At 43.1% G+C, this 26,501-nt stretch overlaps 1 protein-coding gene and 1 non-coding gene across 6 annotated transcripts in view; both read right to left on the bottom strand.

Annotated features, from left to right (window-relative positions):
- Nucleotides 1-21,559, bottom strand: part of DSTYK (dual serine/threonine and tyrosine protein kinase) — a 51,804-nt gene extending 30,245 nt beyond the window's left edge. For 2 of the 5 annotated variants that reach the window (XM_044943283.2, XM_025277782.3), the window contains exon 1: nucleotides 21,098-21,559. In XM_044943283.2, coding sequence (XP_044799218.2) covers nucleotides 21,098-21,362 — 265 coding nt within the window. In that variant the 5' untranslated portion in view covers nucleotides 21,363-21,559. Of the gene's footprint in view, nucleotides 1-5,386; nucleotides 8,291-21,097 lie in introns of those variants that run through there. The other 3 variants (XM_006062267.4, XM_044943284.2, XM_044943281.2) reach the window with 2 other exon arrangements.
- Nucleotides 10,808-10,880, bottom strand: TRNAC-GCA. The gene has a single exon. It is a non-coding gene; the product is annotated as a tRNA-Cys (tRNA).
- Nucleotides 21,560-26,501: the final 4,942 nt, after the last annotated feature.

Here is a 26,501-nt window from a genome sequence, read left to right as displayed (position 1 = left end):
CCTTATTTATAACATATTTTATTGTAACTAAATGTGTGTAGTCTTTTAACACACATACATTGAAATAAAATGTTATTTGAGTGTGCATAAGCATAGAATCTTTTCCAGTTCATTTCTCTGATAGCTGGTAACAGCATCCCAGCTGCCAAGTCATTTGTTTTCTTAAAACACTGAATGCTTAATTAAGATCAGTATCTCTAATCAAATCATATTCTTTCAGTTTTTGGAAGACAAGACCCCAAGTAAGACAAAGGGGAAAGGACTACCTGTTAGGATAAAATCCAAGCAAATCAAGGAAGATTTGATCTATCTCAGAAATATCTTTCCAGGATACACTCATCTATACTGCAAGCTTCCACAAAACAGATCAAATAATACTCAGGAGAAAAAAAAGGCTTCCTAAAGTATGAGAACTTCTATTTGGGAAAAGGAACCAGAAATTTGTTGACTGGAACTCTCCGATTCCAAACTCAATCACTCCCCAACTTGTTCAGTGACAGTGCCTGCCCAATTCTAAGATTCAGGCAACTTCGTGTTTGTTCAGAAAGGCACACACAGTTCTTAGGCTGTTAGAAAGCCGATCTGTATTTGAAGCCAAATACATACATCTTCATTAAAATTTAGGGTGGCACCAACTGAAACAGTATTTGCTTTAGTCATGTAACCATGAGCTGCATTAAACCATTCATAAGCTATTTATTTTATGTAATTGAAGCAAGAGAGGCCAGATTCATTTAAAAGGTTGTCCCACTTCTGGCTCTACCTGCACGCGTCCCTTCAGTCGTGTCCAACTCTACAACCCCATGGACTGCAGCCCGCCAGGCTCCTCTGTCCATGGGATTCTCCAGCCAAGAATACTGGAGGGGACTGCCATGCCCTCATCCAGGGGATCTTCCCAACCCAGGGATCGAACCCAGGTCTCCCACATTGCAGGAAGATTCTTTACCATCTGAGTCACCAGGGAAGCCCAAGAATACTGGAGTGGGTAGCCTATCCCTTCTCCAAGGGATCTTCCCAACACAGGGATTAAACCCAGGTTTCCTGCATTGCAAGTGGTCTCTTTATTGACTGAGCCACCAGGGAAGCCCCTCAACTCTACCTATCCTGCTACAAACTATTTTAAATCTTCTCTCCAACAAATGGCAGCAAAAGGTTTAAAGAAGCTGGCTTTCACTCAGACCCCTTTACGCGTTTCATTACGCTCTTCCTTTCATGTCTGCCTGTTAAGTACGTCACCTGGTCAGCAGAAGCACACCAGCAATACGAGACACTGAAACACGGAAATCTATTCTCCTGGGAGAGATGAGAAAGCAAAACGGTAACTGAGGGCCCAACTCTATGCAAGGCATTTATTAAGCACGAGGGAAAAACACCAGACAACTGGTCTAATTTCTGACTTACTAACTAAAAGCAAGGGGACACAGCCCCTGCGTGTGTGACCACTCAGCAAGTAGGGAGTCCTGAGTCCCTCCACACCTCACTGACAACTAAACAGCATTTACTACAGTTGTCGGGGAGGAAAAACAATTTTCCTCTACCCTTTTAGTTTCCTCTGGCTGGGGCTAAGAATTAAATTGACATGGGAAAGATTAACAGTAGAAAATGAAATTTAATTACATACACATGAGGAATCTGAACATGAGAGTTTCAAAAGACAGGTTAAATGAGATACATACGTTATCCTGGAACAAAGAGAGGGGGCAGGGGGCTGGGTCTTCAAAGAGAAACAAGGCAATTCACGGAAGAGTAAACGTTTGGTAAACAAATGTTTGCTGGGCCATCCAGAAACAACCGGACATAGAGAAGATTCTGACCCCCAACTATCACACCGAGTTCATACCTACACTGTAGCTAGCTCTGGTGATAGGCCCTCTATACAAATTCATTTAGGTAGTTAAGGTGAGGAAGATAACAACTCTTGCTGAGCTTTTTGTTTCTTTAAAACAGCCAAGCCTAAACTAATTCTCATACCAAAGAGACACATTTTGGGACGGCAAATCTTGCTCACCTCTTCAGACTATTCTAGTCGTACGTTTATAATTATCAAAGGCAGGAAGAACCACTGTATTTCTCTCTGTATCCTCAATACCCAACGCAATGACTAAAAAATGTTTTGTTATTTGTTTGCTCATTGAGAACTGTCTACAGAAAGCCGTAAGTGGCTCTACTAAGTACTCAGAAAAATCCAGTAATATGATGACCAATCCAGTACCATGAACAGTATAGGAGCAACCGTCATTCCTAAAAACGCCCTTCATCTCAACATGGAGAGCAGAGCCGGACAGCAGAAAAGGACTTCCCCATTCAGCTGCAGGATTTACCCCCCAGGCTCTGCCTGAGCACGAGGGCTCCTGCTAGATCCGCTCTCACCTTACTTCCTTTCTCTCCTCCCAGTCCTCCTCAGAGCTCAGGTGGCTGTCTAAGTAAGCTCATAGCAACACCCTTCATAGGGCCCACAAGAAAAGCTGGTCCATAGTAACAACAGTGCGTCTAAATGAGTTTTGTGACTACTGCTGCTGCCAGGAGAGTGGGTAACAGAGAATGAAAACTAACCAACCATTTTTCAGGACCAAAGGGAGAGATCTCAACACCTCGGAGACTATAGGAAAACCAGTAAACCATGTGGCACTGGCCAAACCCACAGCAGACACACCCATTATTCATCTGACCCAAAGTATCACAACCCCATCTCTGCAGTGACAGAAACAGTCACTATAAATAAACTCGCTGGAGTCAAACAACCGTCAGCCAGTGCAATGGGAGAGGGGGCTGACAGTGAGTCCAGTTCGAATTTTCGTTTCCAGGCGCTTTGCTAGGGTTGTGTGTGCAACTTACTAGACAGAGAAAAAGTCTTCAATATGGATATCTCCATCTGGTTTTCAATATATCATTATCCAAGCTCTTCGCTTCTCCCACTAATCTTTAGGTTTTTTTCATTGCTCTTCAATGTGTCTACAAGATTTGAAAGAGAGCATGGAGAAAAATGAAGCTGAAACTAGAGGGTTCCACTCCTCGCTCCCCTTGGCAAATGGTCTGGTGAGGGTGGAGCACAGCAGGGCGGTGGGCAGAGCACAGGCGGGGCGGCGCTCTGACCCGGGGCCTCACCGCTGACTGGCCCTGTGACTCTGGCAATCCACTTGTTTCTCTCGGCCTCGGATTTCTCATCTGTGAACTAGGGAGCTGGATTAGGTCATCTTTAACATCCTTTCCAGTTCTAAAATTCCAGGATTCCATCAGGTTTTAACTATTGAAAGAAAAATAACCGAGGGGGCTAGGCAGTGTCTGGTTGTTTTTCAACGAGACGTGAAGTTCATTACGAGAGCTCCCCTGGACTGCTACAGCTGCAGATCAAAAGGTGACGGAGCAAGCCGGGGCTCTGGGGGCCTCCTGGGCAGTCTCAGCGGCTCTCTAATAAAGAGATGAAAAACGGGAGACCGACAGGAGGAAGGAGGAAGAAAACCTGCTTCAGAGCTAAAGCAGCTGCTTCACTGACAGTTAAGGACTTTTGAGTTAATCATGTTTTCTACTGTAATTAATATAACGGCATCTGCATATGGGACTGCCAGAAGGTAACAGCATGGCTTCTCAGCTGGAACACATTAACCCTGCCGACTCTGACTGCAGGAAAATTCAAAGCAAATTGTCTTAACTTAAAAGCCAAAACATTTTTTTTTCCCTTTATGATTCTTAAATACAGATTATCTTGGTTAACAAATGTTTCAAATACAAGAAGGAGCAGCTAAGCAGTAATGCATTTTGTTTATGTGTCAGATAATGAAGGGGAACAAAATATATCATCCCAAAATATGCCTCTTTGACATACTATTTTGAGGTTATTTTTAAGAACTAGCAGACACAGGTTAAGCTCCGAAAACTGAGAAGTTACTTTTTGTAAGAGATATTTATACTTAAAAGGGAAATCTCCCATTTGTAAGGGTATATTCCTCCAGTTTCACGAATAGGAGGAAGACTCGAAATGTCTAGAAACTCTTATCAATGCAGAAGGCAACCACTTTAAACTGCCTAATAACCTTACCCTTGTTTAGTGTGCTTTTCCTGATAACCACCGATAACTGACTCCCCCCACCTCACCCCACCCCAGCGTGTTTCATCTTTAGCTAGAGACAGTATTTAAGGTATTGGCTTGCGCCATTTCGGAGTTACTTAGTTTTTCCTGGGTAGCTCCTATGTGTACACATCTGTCGTTTTCCCCTCATTAGTCTGTCTTTTTATAAAAGACAAAAATCTAGAAGGGTAGAGGGAAAATATTTTTCCTCCCCCACAATATTTACTGAGCCCTTTCTAAGTACATCATTTTATTTGCCTCAGCTCATTTAATGCTCATAATCCTACCAGAGACAAACTATTACTATCCTCATTTACAGAAGAGGAAGCAGTAACTTAAAAGGTAAAACAGAACAAAAAAGAAGCCATGTTTCTCTATTTATTTAGAACGGAGCAGGAGCTGTTTTTTAGGTCTCAGGGGGCCAGGTGAATACCTCATGGTAAACAATGTCTGTGAAGGGTGGCAGAATATACCATCCCCCAAAAGGCCTCTTTAGCATAAGGATGATTTTGAGCTAAAGGCACTGAACAAACAGCAGGTATGAGAAGGGCACTCTGACCTCCCTTTTATCTTCCTGAAAGCCAGAAATAAACTCACTGGGAAGATGTCCTCCCTATAACAGAGGAAAGCAACATTCCTATTACCGGAGTCGAGGTCAAGAAAAGTCTGTACAAATAAGTCTTGTTAAACTAACCAGTGTCTTTCTACTTACTTTCCCACCATTAACTGCCCTAGCCCAAGCCCCTATGTCTTGTCACCTCTCGTAATTTACTTCTCTTTGTCCAATTTCAGTATATAAAAGCACAACTCTGCTTCTTTGGGTCTTCATTCTTTTCTGAGGACTCCCACGTACAGATAAGATTTAACAGTGTATTTACGCTCTTCTCCTGCTTATCTGTTTAATGTCAGTTTAATTCTTAGGCCCAGGTGGAGATAAGAGGGTAGAGGAGAAATTCCTCCCCCCCTACACCCCTCCCCTACACCACACTTTCTCCCTCTGTGGGGCCAAACAGAACTTAGTAGCTGCAGGACCCCAATTAAAAACAGACTGAGAGATTCCTTATGAAAACTGCCCAAGACCATGAGGAACAAAGCTTGGAGGAAAAAGACAGTATGACCACTCGGTGGTGAACGCTTTTTTAAAATGTTGTTATTCTACCTAAGAGCTCTTAGGGTCCCTTTCCTTAAAAAAAAAAAAAAAAAAAAAGTAGGTACTTTTCAGAGAAACTTTTATTAGTCCTCTCATCAGTTAGTCTGTATTACCCTTTGGGTTGAAGTTAAGGTAGAGTGGGGAAGTAATGCTAGTAAAAACTGATGTACCTAGAGATCCATTAGCGGAGATACTTCGTTTAAAATTGGTTTTGGAGTACAGCCGCAAACTGTCCGAGACAACGCGCATCCGCGTGCCCGGCCGCCTAGGTTAGCTCTGTCTGAGGAGGCACGGTCAGTTTCTGAGGCATGGGAGCCAGAAAGTATCGGTACACGAAGACCGCAGCAGCCCTTCAGAACGCAAACCACTGCCACTGTGTCATCTATGATGAGAAAAAAAGGAGAGCCACTATCCAGACACCACTGGGTCGTGTTTTCAAGAGGGTAGATAGAATAGAATCCAGCAAGAAACCAGAACCTGAGCCACGATCGTCAGGCGTGACGAAACCGCAGCTCGTTCTGTCTCCGGTGGCTGACGACCCTTCAGCTCTACCATCTCCCCCACCCCGTCCCTCCTCCAGTCAGCAACTCTTTTCACCTGTTCACTCGACGCCAGCCCGTATGCCAGCTGTTGTACCATACTTTTCAATATGCCGTACTGTAACATTAAAAATGTTTTTACTTACAGTTCATGTACATCCATGCTTACTAAATGATTAGCCTCCATTTTGTAAATCACAGAAATCATAACCGTCATTAGGTCACATGTTTCTGAGAGCCTGTAATTTGCATTTTAATCAACACAATGAACTGTAAAAGATTTTAACTATATGTGAAATGAATATATATTAATAAAACTGAATGGTTTTTAATTGTCAAAAATGACTTATTTTTTGTGTTTGTTTTTTATGTATTGTGTGAAAAGTATTATATAGATGTATTAAAGTACTATATAGCCAATTGTGTTAGTTGGGTACCTAGGCTAACTTTGTTGGACTTACAAATAGACTGGACTACGAACGCACTCTCAGAACAGAATGTGTAGGGAGGGGACTTACCGTAGTGGATTTAGAGCAACACATTCTCCTTCCTGCCTGTGTTCTACCCCAATCAATGATATGAGTGAAGGCCAGAGTAAGGCACAGTCCACGGCCAAAGAGGGGCGGCCGTATGGAGTGAATGAAGTGGAACTCTATCTTTGCTTCCTATTCTTGCAACTCTAAGGTTGCCAGGGCTTCAGCGTCAATTCAGGTCTCAGCAGAATTACAACTGCAATACTTGTCCCTGATATCCAAGGATTTCCCTCCTTTGGTAAAATTTTTTTATGTCACCTTTAATACTGAACTTGAAGTCCTCTCTGTAAGTGACTGAAATACAAAAGATTTTATAAGTCACTGAAGTAATCAGTGACACAAATTTGCATTTACACAAATAAGTAGTAATGTTTTATTTCTTATTAACTACACGCGCCAAGAGTAAAGGACAAATCCTAAGTCGAGAAATGAATCGGTCCTTCTACTACAGTCAATTCTACTACAAGCTTCAAAGTACTGAGCTACAAAAAAAACCCCAGGAGTTGAGAGAGAAATAATTCTGCCAAGAAACATTTATTATTTCCAAACAAGCTCTCTGACCTTCAGCTAAATTTAAAGGATTCTGAGTTACAGAGGAGGTATTCCCATTTAAGGAAAACACATGCTTAGGTAGTCTGGGTTTCAGAATTGTCAGGATCAAGTAATACACGGCATTTTGCTTGAAAGGGACGGTTTCTGTGGATGGGTGACGGAAACGTGCTCAAGCAGCCAAAGCTCCTGGCAGCTGAGAGTCAAGCAGGCAGAAACGCCGTCAAGTCATCCTACCTGGTGGCCACGTGGAGATCCTGAATAGTGTGAAAAGCAGACCCGACTGCACCTGGAAAGAGGGACGCAACACCTCCCACCGCCCTGCCGAAGACTTGGATCTCCTGGGAGCTACGCGAAGCCCAGAGAGCACACTCAGCAGCCTGCTGACAAGCTCCATTCCAGGAGAAAGTGCTCCTGAGGCTGGCCATGCTGCAGAGGGAGCAAAAAGGCAGCTGGAGCTGTGATTCATGGGATGCAGAGGCAGAAACAGCCCCCTAGGAAGCCAATCCCACGCTTCACTAAGGGAAGGCAGTATCTCTCAACTACGAACCATTAAGAATGATCCAATGGTGGGAATGTGTTACAGAGACAGAGGAATCAGCCCAAAGCAGGGCTTACTGACCAGACTGGGGACAATTTACGCATGAAAACATTTGTTAAATAATAATAAGAAATTAAAGTCCATTGAAAAACTTCAGAAGTCCATATTGGTATAAACAATAAACAAACAGTGGCAAAGGAAAGCTCTTCCATCCCAAACACTAAGACACACAGAAGAAACACAGGCCAGGGAAATCACCACTGAGGCAGGTGTACGGCCTGGGCCCGGTCGTGTCCACTCTTTGCAACCCCACGGACTGGAGCCCAACAGGCTCCTCTGTCCATTGGACTTTCCAGGCAAGAGTACTGGCGTGGACTGCCATTTCCTTCAACTGAGGCAAGTGGGTTGTCAATGGACATTAGGTCCAGTAGTAGGAGGCACCTTCAGGAGCAAGATTATCACTGAAATCTTAGAATACCTTCCCACAAAAGACTAAGCAACTGGAAAAGGAAGAACAGTGACTTGAAGATAAAGAAATGTAAAGGGCACTGACATGACCAGATATCAAGTTTAACATCTAAAAACGGTGGATGATAGACATCATGTACCCCTTGGTAATGACTATACATCACATCATTTCTGTGCCTGATCCTGCTGAGAGCTCATGACCCGAGTTTACTCACGGAACAGCTCAATCCAGGCTAAGGGTCACCCCATAGAATGTAAAGCCTGCTCTTTAAACCTGTCAAAGATATAAATGCCAGGGAAAGGCCGAAAGACTGTCCACAGTGAGTCTGAAGAGACATTAACAGCTAAATGCAACGTGCTCCTGGACAGGATCCTGGATAAAAAAGAAAAAGAAAAATGAAACTGGAGCCGATTATACAGAGTGAAGTAAGCCAGAAAGAAAAACACCAATACAGTATACTAACACATATATATGGAATTTAGAAAGATGGTAATGATAACTCTGTATGTGAGACAGCAAAAGAGACACAGATGTATAGAACAGTCTTTTGGACTCTGTGGGAGAGGGAGAGGGCGGGACGATTTGGGAGAATGGCATTGAAACATGTATAATATCATATAAGAAACAAATCGCCAGTCCAGGTTTGATGCAGGATACAGGATGCTCGGGGCTGGTGCACGGGGATGACCCAGAGGGATGGTACGGGGAGGGAGGTGGTAGGGGGGTTCAGGAAGGGGAGCACGTGTACACCTGTGGCGGATTCATGTTGATGTATGGCAAAACCAATACAATATTGTAAAGTAATTAACCTCCAATTAAAATAAATAAATTTAATAAAAAAATAAAAAAGGGGAAAAAAAATAAAAATTAACACATTTATGAAAATAAAAGAAAATCCAACTTTTTGAACATAAAAAAAGAAAAAGAGATTATTGGAAAAGTTGGCAAAACTTAAATGGGGTCTGTACACTGAATGGTACTACTGACTCATTGTTGATTTCCTGATTTAGGGAGCTGCAGGCTGAAATACAAGATTATGCTCAAAATCCTTCAAGTTAGGCTTCAGCAGCACATGAACCGAAAACTTCCAGACATATAAGCTGGATTTAGAAAAGGCAGAGGAACCAGAGATCAAATTGCCAACATTCGTTGGATCACAGTGAAAGCCTCTGACTAGGTGGATCACAACAAACTGTGGAAAATTCTTGAAGAGATGGGAATACCAGACCACCTTATCTGTTTCCTGAGAAACCTGTATGCTGGTCAGGAACCAATAGTTAGAATAGGACATGGAAGGAAGGACTTGTTCAAAATTAGGAAAGGAGTACGACAAGGCTGTATATTGTCACTCTGCTTATTTAACTTATAGGCAGAGTACATCAAGCAAAATGCCAGGTTCGATGAATCACAAACTGGAATCAAGATAAGCTGGGAGAAATATCAACAACCTCAAATATGCATATGATACCACTCTAATGGCAGAAACTGAAGAGGAACTAAAGAGCCTCTTGATGAAGGTGAAAGAGGAGAGTGAAAAAGCTGGCTTAAAACTCAACATTCAAAAAGCAAAGATCATGGCATCTGGTTCCATCACTTCATAGCAAATAGATGGGGAAAAAATGCAAGATTTTTTTCACGGGCTCCAAAATCACTGCAGCCATGAAATTAAAGGACACTTGCTTCTTGGAAGGAAAGCTGTAACAAACCTAGAAAGAGTATTAAAAAGCAGAGATATCACTTTGCTGACAAAGGTCCATATAATCAAAGCTATGGTTTTTCCAGTAGTCATGTACGGATGTGAGAGTTGGACCATAAAGAAGGCTGAGTGCTGAAGAACTGATGCTTTTGAATTGCATTGGAGAAGACTCTTGAGAGTTCCTTGGACAGCAAGGAGATCAAACCCAGTCAATCCTAAAGGAAATTAATCCTGAATATTCATTGGAAGGACTGATGCTGAAGCTGAAGCTCCAATACTTTGGCCACCTGACGTGAAAAGCCTACTCACTGGAAAAGACCCTGATGCTGGGAAAGATTGAGGGCAAGAGAAGAGGGTGAGAGAAGATGAGATGGTTGGATAGCTTCATCGACTTAATGGATGTGAGTCTGAGCAAACTCTGGGAAATACTGAAGGACAGGGAGGCTTGGAGTGCTTCAGTCCATGGGGTCGCAAACAGTGGGACACAACCAAGCAGTTGAACAACAGCAAATGCTAATATGTAAAAGTATGTCCTTGTTTGGGAGAAATGTACACTGGAAGTGTTCAGAGGAGATAAGAGCTATCTACCTATCAAGAGCTCATTTTCACAAGGTTCACAAAAATATATACATATAATAGAAACAGAGAGAGACTGGGTGATGGGGCAAATGCAGTAAAATCTTAACAACTGGGGAGCCTGCATGGCATGGGTATGAGAGCTCTTTGTAGTAGTTCTGGTGACATTTACACAAACTTGAAATTATTCCAAAATAATTAAAAAAATAAGCCAAAAGGATAACCAGCAAAATATATCCAGGTCTGGATCTCAGACAAAAGAGATTAAGAGACAGAATTCTACTCATCAAAAAAAAACCCAGCAGGAGAAAGTCCATTATATACAGAAACAGCAGACTTTAAACAAGAAGTTTCCTCACTGTCCCCACTTCTGCCCTGTACATTACTTCCTGTCTCCACAATCTCCCAGGGATGGTTTACTAATGCCAGTTCTGAGTCTGGGAAGTCCAAGGCACTCATCTAAGTAAGTATCTAAGTTCAGGATCAGATTTAGAACCCGAGTCTTTAAGACCAAGCAGGGGTAGACAAAATACCCACTCCAGGACAAGATACTTTGATGAACCACTGAAGTTGCTCAGTCGTGTCCGACTCTTTGCGACTCCATGGACTGTAACCTACCAGGCTCCTCCATCCATGGAATTTTCCAGGCAAGAGTACTGGAGTGGTTGCCATTTCCTTTTCCAGGGGTATTCCTGACCTGGGGATCGAACCCAGGTCTCCTGCACTGCAGGCAGACACTCTACCATCTGAGCTACCAGGGAAGCCCACTTTGATGAAAGTAACCTATAACCACCCAGTTAACTGAGCAAGAAGCCTCCAGAAGCAGCTCCAGCTTGCACTGGCTGCAGTGGCCTTCTGGTTCCTCAGCATAGGGAACACACCTCCAGTGCAGCTCCAGCCTCCTCGGTATCATATGCCAACAGACTACTTTTATCTTAGACTAACAAGCCATGTCTCCAAGTTGCAGTAGCAGAACTTCTCCATTTCTCTTCATGGAGTAAGAGCCAGAAGAGGAGCCCAATTCTTCAATCAGGAGAAACTGAAATAGGTCTTCCCAGGGGAGTTCTTACATGTCAAAAGAATGATTTCTCTCCTACTAGCTGTTTCCCCCATGTTCTTCCTTCCTTCCTGGCCCCTACATATCTCCATAATACTAAAAGTTACGTATGTGTTAGTCGCTCAGTCGTGTCTGACTCTTTGTGACCCCATGGACTGAAGCCCACCAGGCTCCTCTGTTCATGGAATTCTCCAGGCGAGAATACTGCAGAGGGTAGCCATTCTCTTCTCCAGAGGATCTCCCAACCCAGGGATCAAACCTGGGTCTCCTGCATTGCAGACAAATTCTCTACCATCTTGAGCCACAAGGGAAGCTCCCATTAAAAGTTACTGGTAGAGTATATCATATAGACTATTCCTAAAAAGTAAATTCCATATTGGTTCAGTTATTCTCCCTCTAATTTGAATAAACACAAAGCTTTTACTCAAATTAGTCTCACTACCTACTTGCTTTTATGATATGGCCTTAAGTCTCTCTAGTTTGGAAAATTTGGCCTCACCAAAACAATCCTGGGAAATGTAATTCTCTTCCATTATATGACCCAGAAAGGGTAAAAACTGTCTGGCATAAATAACACACTCAAGTTTTAATCTGATAAAGCTAAAATTAGACCTTTTTTTATATCTGAGTAAAATAAAAGTGATAAAAGCATTTTTTAAGACTTTTTTTTTTAAAACAAAGAATTTTATGAATACATAAGCTTCATTATTCTTTGGGATAGTTTTGATGCCTTATATAAAACAAGTGAAAAGCAAAACAATCCCTCAAGTTCTACTCCCCATCTTCCTGCCCAGAGAACACCACCCCAGGGAACAGAAACACATTATAAAGCTCAACTTCAAAGGCTTGTGGTCAAAAGGTTCCCACAGCCACATGGCACCCCCAGGCTGGGGATACATCCAAACCACTCACATTGCCTACTAAACACCACAAAAGAAGGCACCGCACATCACGCGCGATGGAGTCCCCATGCTTTGACCAACCTTCCTTCATAGAGTTTTCGTGTGGCCTTTGGAGGAATCTTCAGTGCAGTCCAGTCGCTCAGTTGTGTCCGATTCTTTGCGACCCCATGGACTGCAGCACGCCAGGCTCCCCTGTCCATCACCAACTCCCGGAGCTTTCTCAAACTCATGTCCGTTGAGTTGGTGATGACATCCAAACATCTCATCCTCTGTCGCCCCCTTTTCCTCCTGCCTTCAATCTTTTGGAGGAATATTAGGAGGAGACCTCCTCATAGAGGCTGATTTAAGCAAGGGAGCACTTATCTCAATCACTGCTACATCTGTCCTGTTAAAGTATCAAGTTCCAGGATCCCTAAGATTACCAGACTCCCCACTTGGCAAAGAATGCAGTCAATTTTCAAGCATGGGGTGGCCTACGCTTAGACTAAAAATCCTACAGGAGACTCCAGACATCTGAGAGTCATGAAAGAAAAGCTATATCTTTCGCAAGGACTCTACTCTCTTGTTATTTTAATATGAATGACGCCTTTCAAATTCCCTGGACCATCCCTAGAGGTGAACTATTTTCCTACAAGAAGTAAACAGCAAGTTCACCTCAGATCTTAAAACTGTTAGAGAAAAAACCACATCCACCCACACACCTCACACTCTTCACATTGGCTCCCCTGTGAGTAAGCTCTGATGAAGATGAAAGACACTCTAACCACAACCTTCATGAATGCATTCTTCTTCTGAACCATGCAAACAAGACAATTATAGTTATTCCATCGAAGATACACTGGGGCTAATTCTCCTGTACTGTCACAAAGTTAGTGAAGCATCTCAACTCCTGTTTTTGTCAATACCATTTAATCTTAGAACTTCTCATATGCATTATCCTTATGCCCTCAAAGACTAATGGTTAAGCGGGAAATCCCAATGTGTAAGAAATCCTTCAGAGGATACACAATGAAACGCTAACCCTTCTTTCTTTCATAACCTCAACTTAAAAATAAAAATATCAGTTACTTGGACGGTGCTTCACTATTGAGTGTCCTGAACCCAGTACAGAGTTAGGCATTAATATAGATTTGCCGAGGGAATGAATACTAAGGATTTATTTCCTATATCATGGTGAAGCTCTGATATTGCATGCAACTCATTATTTGGGACATGAAACTCATTCTTTGGGATACTGGCAGCTCTAGCCTAACTAGTCATCTATCAAATGCTTATTATTGCTCTTTTTTAGGGACCAGACAGGAAAACATGGGCAAATATACAAAATAGTGTATCTTTCATGGAGGAAAAATGTCCTTCTGAAGTGGAAAAACACATCATTCCAATAATCTACCAGACACGGAAACGATTTAACAGATACTAATTTGTCTGTTATGTACTACGGTAGGCACTGCAGGGATACAATAAAGATGAATAAAACACATCTTTACCATTAAGAATTCACAATGTAGCAGGTGAGATAAGACAAATATATTCATAGTTATTATACAAATAAATAAATACAAGCATGATCTATATGTCTAGAGCCTATAGGAACTGAGCAATAGGTTTAAGGTGAAATTTACTTCAATACATATTTTTTGAGGCTTTACTTTCAAAAGACTGCTTTCGAGAAGTGCATTTATTGCAGGAAGATTCTTTGTTGCCTTAACCTAGTGAGACAGAGAGGCATGGAGAAAGAAATGCTGATGCTGGAAAGTGGACAGAGCAAAATAAAATTTTAAAACCAGAACTGATTTTTATTTTAAACCCATTCTTTATTTAAATGCTACTCACAAGGCTGAAGAACTAACCATACGGAAATCAGAAATGACTTTTAAGACTAAACTAAGCATGTTGCAAATGATAACCATCTTAAAGGTAATAATGTCTTTTCTTTCAAGAGCAGGCAGAATTATCCAAGCCTTTTTAGTAGTGGGCTATCCCATTCCATGGAAAATAGATTATCCTAGCAAAGAAGATTAGGAAGGGGAAAAGGAACTGGAAACTGGAATAAGAAGCTTAAGTAGGTAATGTCACACTATACTCACTCAATCAGATAAAATCTCCCACTGAAGTAAAATACCGTTTCATGGCAAGCTACAGAGCCTGGGTTATGACTCACTTGTAACAAAATCTCTCCTATGCAAGGGTGCATTTTATAGTCTCATGGGCAGAGCAGGAAAGAACAAGAGGGGAGTTGCAGAACTGAACTGGGAGCTTAGAGACCTGGGCCTAAATCTGGCTTCAGCTCAAAATTGTTCTGTCCTTCATTCTTTCCTTCTGTTCCTCTTATTCTTCCCTCAATCCCCATGTGTCAACCTCCTAATCTAATGTTCACCAAGTACGTACATGCACATACACACACACACACTCAAACATCGCGTGTTTAGTACTAACTATATGCCTGTGCTATGTGCTTTATATGATCTCTAAATGTCACAACTTTGTGACGTAGACATTATCATTCCCATTCTATTTACTTATTTAGATAAAATTTACATACCATAAAATTCACCCTGTTAAACCAATACAATTTAGTGGTTTCTAGCACATTAACAAAGTTGTACAATCATGACCACTATCTAATTCCAAAACATTTTTATTCCCTAGGAAGTAATCCCATACCCATTAGCAGTTACTCCTTATCCCCTGGCAAAATCATTAATCTACTTTCTGTCTTTACAAATTTTCTTGTTCTGGATGTTTCAAATAGATGTGGCATTCTGTATTACTCCCATGTGACATATGAAGAAACCAAGAATCCAATAGGTTAAGTGCTATGCTTAGTCACTCAGTCATGTCCCACTCTTTTCGACCCCATGGACTGTAGCGCCCACCAGGCTCCTCTGTCCATGGGAATTTTCCAGGCAAGGATACTGGAGTGGGTTGCCATTTTCTTCTCCAGGGGATCTTCCTGACCCAGGAACCCAGGTCTCCCACATTTCAGACAGAGTCTTTACCATCTGAGCCACCAGGGAAGCCCGTAATAGGTTAAGTAATTTGCCCTAAGTCCCACAGTTAATAAAGTCGTGAAGTCGCTCAGTTGTGTCTGACTCTTCGTGACCCCATGGACTGTAGCCCACCAGGCTCCTCTATCCATGGAGTAATTTGCTCTAAGTCCCACAGTTAATAAAAGGCTGAACTAGAAGAGGAACTCAGACCTGATTCAAATGCCTGTGCTTGCTTTTGACTACCTTTTTTTTTTTTTTTTTTTTTCCAGTGCTGCCACATGGCATATGGGATCTTAGTTCCCAATCAGGGATCTAACCCCTACCCCCTGCAATGAAATAGAGGAAGCCCAACCACTGGACCACCAGGGAAGTCCCAGTTGACTACTCTTTTTTTTCCCCCCATTTGTTAAACCAAAAAACAACAGTGGTTGAAACTTTTGACTACTATATATTGCCTCCATGCCAGAAAAAAACAAAGAAAGTGAAAGTTTTAGATATACTTGGGGAAATAGGGTTTTCTTCATTTAAGGTAATATAATTAAGAATCACATTTACAGCACCACCTCTGCTAAGCTTATGTTGAAATGCTGAGGCAGCTCTTCCAAATAGATCAATACAAATTACTACAAACAACTTTGTTTCTTAAGAAAAGCTTTTCTTAAATCAATAGGTACACTAGGCTTTTCTCTTTCAATTGTGGCAGCCAGTTTACATCAGATGTGACCAAAGGAGGGTGAAGGATGCTACAGAAACAAAGCTGTTCACGAACCAAAGGCAAAAAGCTATAACAGCCTAAGAATTGTAACTCACTTAAAAGGCTTATAATCTAACTTTAGCCTTCTGCTATTTTTCCACTTTATATGTTGCACATGTATATGGTTGAGATAAGATTATACCTTTCTAGAGGGAAAAGTTCAGATTTTCTTAGTCCTTTTTGTCCTCATTCAACATAAACAAACAGGTGCACAGTATTGATAATTATAATTTTTATCTTTCTTAACAGAAAAATATAGAATGGGAAGACTGATCTCCACTAATCCAAAGCCAAGGCCAATGTTTTTATTTGACTCTTTATCCCCCATACCAGATACTCAAATGTTTATTGACTAATAATCAGTTCACTTCGGTTGCTCAGTCTTGTCTGACTCTTTGTGATCCCATGGACTGCACCACGCCAGGCTTCCCTGTCCAGCACAAACTCCCAGAGCTTGCTCAAACTCATGTCCATTGAGTCACTGATGCCATCCAACCATCTCATCCTCTGTCGTCCCTTTCTCCTCCTGCCTTCAATTTTTCCCAGCATCAGGGTCTTTTCCAATGAGTCAGTTCTTTGCATCAGGTGGCCAAAGTACTGGAGTTTCAGCTTCAGCATCAGTTCTTTCAATGAATATTCAGGACTGATTTCCTTTAGGACTGACTGGTTGGGTCTCCTTGCTGTCCAAGGGACTCTCAAGAGTCTTCTCCAGCACCACAGTTCAAAAGCATCAATTCTTCGGTGCTCAGCCTTTATGGTCCAACATTCACGTCTGTACATTACTACCGGAAAAACCATAGCTTTGACTAGACGTACCTTTGTCAGCAAAGTAATGTCTCTGCTTTTTAATATGCTGTCTAGGTTGGTCATTGCTTTTCTTCCAAGGAGCAAGCGTCTTTTAATTTCATGGCTGCACTCACCATCTGCAGTGATTTTGGAGCCCAAGAAAATAAAGTCTGTCACTGTTTCCATTGTTTCCCCATCTATCTTCCATGGAGTGATGGGACTGGATGCCATAATCTTAGTTTTCTGATTGTTGAGTTTTAAGCCAGTTTTTTCACTCTCCTCTTTCACTTTCATCAAGACGCTCTTTAGTTTCTCTTCACTTTCTGTCATAAGGGTGCTGTCATCTGTGTATATCTGAGGTTATTAATATTTCTCTCGGCAATCTTGATTCCAGCTTGTGCTTCGTCCAGCCCAGTGTTTCTCATGATGTACTCTGCATATAAGTTAAACAAGCAGGATGACAATATACAGCCTCGACATACTTATTTCCCAATCTGGAACCAGTCTATTGTTCCATGTCCAGTTTTAACTGTTGCTTCTTGACCTGCATACAGATTTCTCAGGAGGCAGGTATTCCCATCTCTTTAAGAATTTTCCACAGTTTGTTGTGAACTGCAGAGTCAAAGGTTTTGGCATAACCAATAAAGCAGATGTTTTTCTGTAACTCTTTTGCTTTTTCTATGATCCAAAGAATATTGGCAATTTGATCTCTGGTTCCTCTGCCTTTTCTAAATCCAGCTTAAACATCTGGAAGTTCACAGTTCATGTACTGTTAAAGCCTGGCTTGGAGAATTTTAAGCATTACTTTACTAGTGTGTGAGATGAGTGCAACTGTGCGGTAGTTCGAACATTCTTTGGCACTGTGTTTCTTTGGGACTGGAATGAAAACTGACCTTTTCCAGTCCTGTGGCCACTGCTGAGTTTTCCAAATTTGCTGGCATATTGAGTGCAGCACTTTCACAGCATCATCCTTCAGGATTTGAAAGAGCTCAACTGGAATTCCATCACCTCCACTAGCTTTGTTCGTAGTGATGCTTCCTAAGGCCCACTTGACTTCACATTCCAGGATGTCTGGCTCTAGGTGGGTGATCACGCCATCGTGGTTATCTGTGTCATGAAGATTTTTTTTGAATAGTTCTTCTGTGTATCCTTGCCACCTCTTCTTAGTATCTTCTGCTTCTGTCAGGTCCGTACCATTTCTCTCCCTTACTGCGCCATCTTTAATAGCTAATACTTACACAGCACCTTACCAGGTACTGTTCTAAGCACATATATTAACTCCCAACAACCCCAGAGGCAACTACTATTATTATAATCCCCATGTTCAGATGAGGACATTGTAGCAAATCACAGTAAGGTCACTCAGTAAGGACCAGAACCAGGAGGAAAGGATATAGCACAGACTAGAGCATTCCAACTAAATATATTCGAGTCATTGCAACTTCTTAAAATCCAGAGGTTTATGATACACTGCAACAGCTTGGAACTCTACTGGACCAGAAAATAAGAAAAATACTTCTCCCTCTGCTACTTTGTAATACTCCACTCTGCCTATCTTCAGAAGTGCTCAAAGCCTTTATCTCACTACCTTTGAACCCCCTGTTACAGAGCTAAATCAACAGACAGGCTCTCAGCCCCCATAGTTAGGTGAAAAGAAGGCCAATGATTTGGGAAGAAAAGAGGAGCTGGGACTTCCCTGTTGGCCCAGTGGTTAAGAATCCACCTGCCAATGCTAGGGTTCAATTCCTGGCCTGGAAGGACTCCACCTGCCATGGGACAACTAAGCCTGTGCATCACAACTGAGCCTAGGTGCCGCAACCACTGAAGTCCGAGTGCCCTAGAGCCCGTGCTCCATGACACAAGCCACCGCCGCAACCAGAGGTCCGGGCATCACCATGAAGACCCAGTGCAGTCAAAAACAAATAAATAAAAAATAAAGCTTTTTTTTTTTTTTAAAGGAGGAACTGAATCAAAGCAATTTATAATTCAGTTTTTCCTGTACAGGCTAAGCAACTCTCATTTCAGTTTTATTCTACCTACTTTTCAACTTCTAAAACATCTAAGTATATATACGTTATATGCTCTTTACACTGCCCCAGTGAATTAAAAACTGTCAAAATTAAGAAGGAAGAATTATTTGGGGGGTTCTCCCCATCTCTCTCTTTTTTTTTTCTCCCCATCTCTTTTGTGGTTAAAAGTGAAATAATGAAAATTTAGTCTCTGATCTTCAATTGCTCAAATACCATACTACATTCCAACCGAGAAGACACTTCCATTCAGAAACAATGATTAAAACTTTCAGGAGGTTTATGAGGTTAAGCAAGGAGTGTTCCTTTCCTTGACATTTCAAGTTCCTATTAATCAGAAACCAATATTCACAGAAGAAAGTTGAGAATCTTTGAACGAACATGACCTTGTAAAGAGATGGTCTGTAAAGGGAGAGAACAAGAACTAGTTGTCGTTTAAGGAATGGTTTCTACTTTCTAACACAATCATTTAAACAGCAGGGAAAATCAGATCCCCCAAAATATACATAGTAGGTGACACCTCTCTAATTTCTCCTTTTCACCTCCAAAGATAAAACTCTCCACTCTAAACTAATGGAAGCACTTTATGGAACAAAATCAAAAGGCTCCCTGTCCTGTCATCTGTACGCTTCCCTACTTTTTACTGTGGATGAACAGACTCCAGAGGGTGTACACAGTTAAATTCGCAAAGATGAGTTCATGATGCAGTCAACTAGAAAAGCCAACGAAGCAAAATACAAAGGTGCATTTGCATTTCTTAAGTTGGCGTTTAAAGAATGAAAACAAGAGCCAACCAATGTGCCTTGAAAACCTCCATCTCCCTGAGGTGAATCTACTCTTTTTTTTCAATAGTAATTCTAAAATAAAGAGTTGCTGTAAAATTACAGCAATAGAGGGTTTTTTAAGATAAAAGAAAAACTGAGCAGGGAAAGTTTCTGGCAAGCACTGCTGAGGAAGAGGGTAAAAGTACCCATTCTGGGGCTCATCTCTGAAAACATCGGCCCTTCTCACCCAAATCAGTTTTTTAATAGCTTCACAGAAATCAATCCCCTTTATGGGTCCATTTTACCACAGCAAATCTCTGGGCATATGTCAAAACCACAACTTTAGAAAAGCTAGTCATCCCTCTCCTCCCACGTATCCTATGAGATAAATAAAAGCTTTTATCTACATCCAGGCCAATTACGTGAAATATCATTAATCAGAATCTGATTTTTATCACCATTTTTGGAGTCTCAGACAAATTTAGGATATTAAACATGCAACTTTGGAAACACAGGGCCTGACACAGAAACTCTGAAGAGTTTAAGAATTCAACGCATTCTACACCTGCTATTCAAATTTGCTGTCAGCCTCTAAATCAGTGTTTCTCAAAGTGTTTGTGGCCCACCTGCATCAGAATCCCTTTGGGATGGCTTGCGTTTAGATTCTTAGGACCCACCCACTAGACCTACTCAATCCATCTGTGGGATAGATGTTTTTTACTTTAGTTTTAGCACACATTTTCGCTGGAGAATCACTGAATGAAATCCACTGGCTCATTGCTGTGTTATCCCAATGTATCTAAATACATGGGACGCCAGTCCTTTCTCCCATCCAACCTGTTATTTCCTAATTAGACCAAGTGGTTAACAAACCCTCCTGTTCCCACTAAGAGCAGTTTAAGAGGAAGCAAGAAATTAGGCAAGATCAAAGACGCTGGACGATTTTAAGTGCTTTAAGGTCTCTAACACATGCCAGAGAGAATCAAGTCAAGTTTCAAGACAAAAAAAAGAGAGAGATCCTTCCCCTCTCTAACTTTACTATAAGCGCAAGCCGCCATCTCTGGAAATACCGTGGCAGACATAAGATACCCTTTTAGCGATTCCAGCCTCATTTAGAGTTATATTCTTTACTTCTTCAGAGTTGCCTCATGGTTGATGTATATTTCACATACAAAATCAAGCCTGCACACACACGCGCACACACAGCGGACACACATAACCTCCACTACAGTCCCCTGGCCTCCTTGGGTACTGAGGGTCCCTGCCTACCGCCCGTCCTGCATCCCCCCCACCCCCACCCCCCGCCCACTCCACCATCCCTGAAGTGGGACTCTAAGCACAACTGCTCACCTCCGAACTTAGAGTAACTTTCCTAGGCGCCACCTCTGCAGCCTCCAAACGGGGGCCCCCAGCTCCCGCCCCCGCCGCCGGTCCCTCCGAGCCCGCTCCTGAAACCCCCGCCTCGGGCGCCCCTCGCCCCCCGCCCCGCCAGCCGGTCCCCAGCGCCCCCTCCCCCAACCCGAGACGCCTTCCCACGGCACCTCAGAGAGCCGGTCCGCCGGGCCCCGGCCCGGCCACGCCGCCCTCCTCCCACTTTCCGCCCCTTCCCGGGCCTGTTTCTTTGGGACAGGGGCGCGGCCCGCCACCCGGGCTCGCCTCTCCGGCCCCGTCTCTGTCACCGCTTGCCCTCCTTACCCGCCGGCAGCCCGGTCGCGGCGACGTCGCCGGCAGGGCCGCGCCCGGCCTCGCCGCCCTCCGCAGGGGAGGAGGGACAGCCGCGGGGCTGCGAGCCCCGGAGGTCGCGGAAGAACTTCTGCGTGTCGCGCAGGTTCTGCCGCAGCCGCCCCAGGTAGCGGCGGTAGCGACCAAAGCCCCGGCACAGCTCGCGGATCACTCCGCCGCCTCCCGGGCCGGGACCCGACTCCGGCTCGCTGCCCCACGGCACCCCGTCGCCCTCCATCGCCTCAGCCTGCTCTGTCTCCGCAGTTCGGTCCCCGGCCCTCAGGCCCGGCTCCCCTCCTCCCGCGCCCCCGTGCTTAAGACGGCTGGAATCCGCCTCCTGACGCCCCCGCCTGCAGCCGGCCGGGCTCCCAGCCGCCGTCACCGCCGTTCAAAACAAACCAACCCGCAGCGGGCCCTGAATGGAACCTTTATCTCAACTGTCTGGAAGAGTGAGGGGAAGGATCGGTGGCGCACCGGGTCACTGCGGAGGTTTCTGGGACTTGTAGTCTGCGCCAGGGCCGAATTCCAAAACCTGGAGACTGTGGAGGCGACCCCCCCGCCACACACACACACACACACCCGCACACACCCGGTATAACTCTACCCCAGTCTCACCCAGAGTTCTCACGCTCTCCCCGGTTTAAAAACATGTTCCTCCTTCCTACAAAAGTGTCTCTAGAGTGAGACAGCTTCTGCAGAACCAGAACTCCTGCAGAAGGGGAGTGCCTTACTGAAATCAGAGCGAAAGATTATAATAGCAAAGGAAAGGAAGGAAATAAGACTGAGGCTAGTACTATACCCTAAATGGCTCTCGCTTTCCGGTACAGTAGATACTGGGGAACCGGCTGAAAATTTCATGGAAATAGGAAAACTCCTATATTTGCATTGCATTGTCCTTTTGACTTTCCTTTTCCAGGGGTAGAAAGTTGGGGGCGACGGTGGTGGTGCGTGTGTGTTTGGGTCGTTAAAGAGCCATAAGCTGAAGTTCTCTTGGTCGGGTAAGGGGAAGTTGAGGTTAGTAGCCTTCCAACCCAGTTTTGATTATCTTAACTTGGCTTCTGCTAATATGGACCCAGTTCTGATTATCTTAACTTGCCTTCTGCTAATATGGAAGACTAGAATTCTAATGACACAGACTGTCATGGAGCTCAGGACACAATTAGGAAGAACACAGAACTTGACAGCCACCTGTTTTTCTCTTCCTGCTTTTTTTCTCCTCTTCTCCAGACACGGATCCCTCCTATCTTTCTTGCTGTGTCAAGCCCCAATATTCTATCCAGGCCAGGTATCTTTTCAGACAGTCTGGATAGTGTAGGTCCTCAACTAAATTTAAGAGGTGACTTGAGACTGAGTCTGAACTTCCCCAATGCCTTACCTTGAGATCAATGAAGTAAGAATTTGGGCTAGTCGATCTTTATGCCCTCTAAAATTTCGTGAGTTTTGCTTCAAAAATGTTAGCTTTGGTCTCCCAACCTCTCATTCCTTGTATAAGTGCTCTTAGCACTTGTCACTAAGTGATGTTGTGATAATTGGATGAAGTCCATGTGAAATGGGAAGGCTTTACCCAAATCAGGAGTTTGGGGGCTTCCCTGATGTTAGTAAAGAATCTGCCTGCAATGCAGGAGACCCTGGTTCAATTCCTGGGTCAGGAAAATCCCCCGGAGAAGAGATAGGCTACCCACTCCATGGACTGTGTAGTTCATGGGGCTGCAAAGAGTTGACACAACTGAGCGAGTTTCACTTTTCAATCAGGGGCTCTTCAATTCAGTTCAGTCGCTCAGTCGTGTCTGACTCTTTGCGACCCCATGAATTGCAGCATGCCAGGCCTCCCTGTCCATCACCAACTCCCAGAGTTCATCCAAACTCTTATCCATCGAGTCGGTGATGCCATCCAGCCATCTCATCCTCCGTCGTCCCCTTCTCCTCCTGCCCCCAATCCCTCCCAGCATCGGAGTTTTTTCCAGTGAGTCAGCTCTTCGCATGAGGTGGCCAAAATACTGGAGCTTCAGCTTCAGCAGCATTCCTTCCAAAGAAATCCCAGGACTGATCTCCTTTAGAATGGATTGGTTGGATCTCCTTGCAGTCCAAGGGACTCTCAAGAGTCTTCTCCAACACCACAGTTCAAAAGCATCAATTCTTCAGCGCTCAGCTTTCTTCACAGTCCAACTTTCACATCCATACATGACCACTGGAAAAACCATAGCCTTGACTAGACGGACCTTTGTTGGTAAAGTAATGTCTCTGCTTTTGAATATGCTATCTAGGTTGGTCATGACTTTCCTTCCAAGGAGTAAGCATCTTTTAACTTCATGGCTGCAATCACCATCTGCAGTGTTTTTGGAGCCCAAAAAAATAAAGGCTGACACTGTTTCCATTGTTTCCCCATCTATTTCCCATGAAGTGGTGGGACCAGATGCCATGATCTTCGTTTTCTGAATGCTGAGCTTTAAGCCAACTTTTTCACTCTCTTTCACTTTCATCAAGAGGCTTTTTAGTTCCTCTTCACTTTCTGCCATAAGGGTGGTGTCATCTGCATGTCTGAGTTTATTGATATTTCTCCCAGCAATCATAAATCCAGCTTGTGCTTCTTCCAGCCCAGCGTTTCTCATGATGTACTCTGCATATAAGTTAAATAAGCAGAGTGACAATATATAGCCTTGAAGTACTCTTCTTCCTATTTGGAACCAGTCTGTTGTTCCATGTCCAGTTCTAACTGTTGCTTCCTGACCTGCATATAGGTTTCTCAAGAGGCAGGTCAGGTGGTCTGGTATTCCCATCTCTTTCAGAATTTTCCACAGTTCATTGTGATCCACACAGTCAAAGGTTTTGGCATAGTCAATAAAGCAGAAATAGATGTTTTTCTGGAACTCTTTTGCTTTTTCCATGATCCAGCAGATGTTGGCAATTTGATCTCTGGTTCCTCTGCCTTTTCTAAAACCAGCTTGAACATCTGGAAGTTCACGGTTCACATATTGCTAAAGCCTGGGTTGGAGAATTTTGAGCATTACTTTACTAGTGTGTGAGATGAGTGCAATTGTGCGGTAGTTTGAGCATTCTTTGGCATTGCTTTTCTTTGGGATTGAAATGAAAACTGACCTTTTCCAGTACTATGACCACTGCTGAGTTTTCCAGATTTGCTGGCATGTTGAGTGCAGCACTTTCACAGCATCATCTTCCAGGATTTGAAATAGCTAAACTGGAATTCCATCACCTCCACTAGCTTTGTTCATAATGATGCTTTCTAAGGCCCATTTGACTTCACATTCCAGGATGTCTGGCTCTAGCTGAGTGATCACACCATCGTGATTGTCTGGGTCGTGAAGTTCTTTTTTGTACAGTTCTCCTGTGTATTCTTGCCATCTCTTCTTAGAATCTTCTGCTTCTGTTAGGTCCATACCATTTCTGTCCTTTATCAAGCCCATCTTTGCATGAAATGTTCCCTTGGTATCTCTAATTTTCTTGAAGAGATCTCTAGTCTTTCCCATTCTGTTGTTTTCCTCTACTTCTTTGCATTGATCACTGAGGAAGGCTTTCTTATCTCTCCTTGCTATTCTTTGGAACTCTGCATTCAGATGCTTATATCTTTCCTTTTCTCCTTTGCTTTTTGCTTCTCTTCTCTTCACAGCTATTTGTAAGGCCTCCCCAGGCAGCCATTTTGCTTTTTTGCATTTCTCTTCCATGGGGATGGTCTTGATCCCTGTCTCCTGTACAATGTCACGAATCTCTGTCCATAGTTATCAGGCACTCTATCTATCTGATCTAGTCCGTTAAATCTATTTCTCACTTCCTCTGTATAATCATAAGAAATTTGATTTAGGTCATACCTGAATGGTCTAGTGGTTTTCCCTACTTTCTTCAATTTAAGTCTGAATTTGGCAATAAGGAGTTCATGGTCTGAGCCACAGTCAGCTCCCGGTCTTGTTTTTGCTGACTGTATAGAGCTTCTCCATCTTTGGCTGCAAAGAATATAATCAGTCTGATTTTGGTGTTGACCTTCTGGTGATGTCCATGTGTAGAGTCTTCTCTTGTGTTGTTGGAAGAGGGTGTTTGCTATGACCAGTGTGTTCTCTTGGCAAAACTCTATTAGCCTTTACCCTGCTTCATTCCATATTCCAAGGCCAAATTTGCCTGTTACCCCAGGTGTTTCTTGACTTCCTACTTTTTTATTCCAGTCCCCTATAATGAAAAGAACATCTTTTTGGGGTGTTAGTTCTCAAAGGTCTTGTAGGTCTTCATAGAACCGTTCAACTTCAGCTTCTTCAGCGTTACTGGTTGGGGCATAGACTTGGATTACTGTGATATTGAATGGTTTGCTTTGGAAACGAACAGAGATCATTCTGTCATTTTTGAGATTGCATCCAAGTACTGCATTTTGGACTCTCTTGTTGACCATGATGGCTACTCCATCAGGGGCTCTTAGCATTGTATGAAAAGGGGCACTGCTTCACATGAATCTCTACTTGGTAAATGCATGTGAAGTCTGCCCCTAAGGAGGATATTCCCATTCCTTGTCATGTTCTCCCTCACTTTTACTTGCTCACGTATTCTCCACTGATCATTCTTTATTTTTGAAGATCCCCATGCAATCCCTAAAAGGCTCAGTGAAACAGAAATGAAAATACAAAATGAAAAGTTTAATATAAAATGGCCGATACTACTTAAAAGAAGAAGTGCTGTAACAAAGCAATGTGTGGTGATTTGCCACATACGATAATTTCTAGCAAAGGAGATCCTATGAGAGAGTAGTTGAGCTGGAGTTGTCCAGAAAGGGAATTGGAATTAACATCTTGAAGAAAGAGTGAAATGTGGCTAGATAGAAGTAGTCAAGGAGAGGCATTCTGTCAGGTAAAGGTCATAGAGCATATCCTTTTAAAAACTATTCATTAGTTCTGTATTTATTTCTAAAGTAAGTAGTTTAGGACTGTGGTGCAAAATGCAAATAGTGCAAAAGGTATGAAAGGGAAAACTAAGTCTTCTTTCTACTGCCTTTCTCCCGGTCACTTAGTTCCTCTCCCGAGAGGTAAGTACTGTTGCAAATGTAGATACTATATAAATATATTTTTAAAACTCCAACTATAGCATACCATACTTATTCTCTGGACTTCCCTGGTGGTTCAGATGGTAAAGAATCTGCCTGCAATGCAGAAGGCCCAGGTTTGATCCCTGGGTTGGGAAGATCCGCTAGAGAAGGGAATGACTACCTACTCCAGTATTCTTGTCTGGATGATTCCATGGACAGAGGAGCCTGGTGGGCTACAGTCCTTGGGGTTTCAAAGAGCCAGACAGGACTGAGCAACTAACACTTTCACTTTCACATACTTACTCTATTCTGCCCTTACAGACTTCTCCACACCAGAACATAAAGATCTGCCTTGGG

This window comes from Bubalus bubalis, chromosome 5, assembly GCF_019923935.1.
Source record: "Bubalus bubalis isolate 160015118507 breed Murrah chromosome 5, NDDB_SH_1, whole genome shotgun sequence".
In the NCBI taxonomy this organism is placed as follows: Eukaryota; Metazoa; Chordata; class Mammalia; order Artiodactyla; family Bovidae; genus Bubalus; species Bubalus bubalis.
This window is presented reverse-complemented; position numbering and strand designations above follow the sequence as displayed.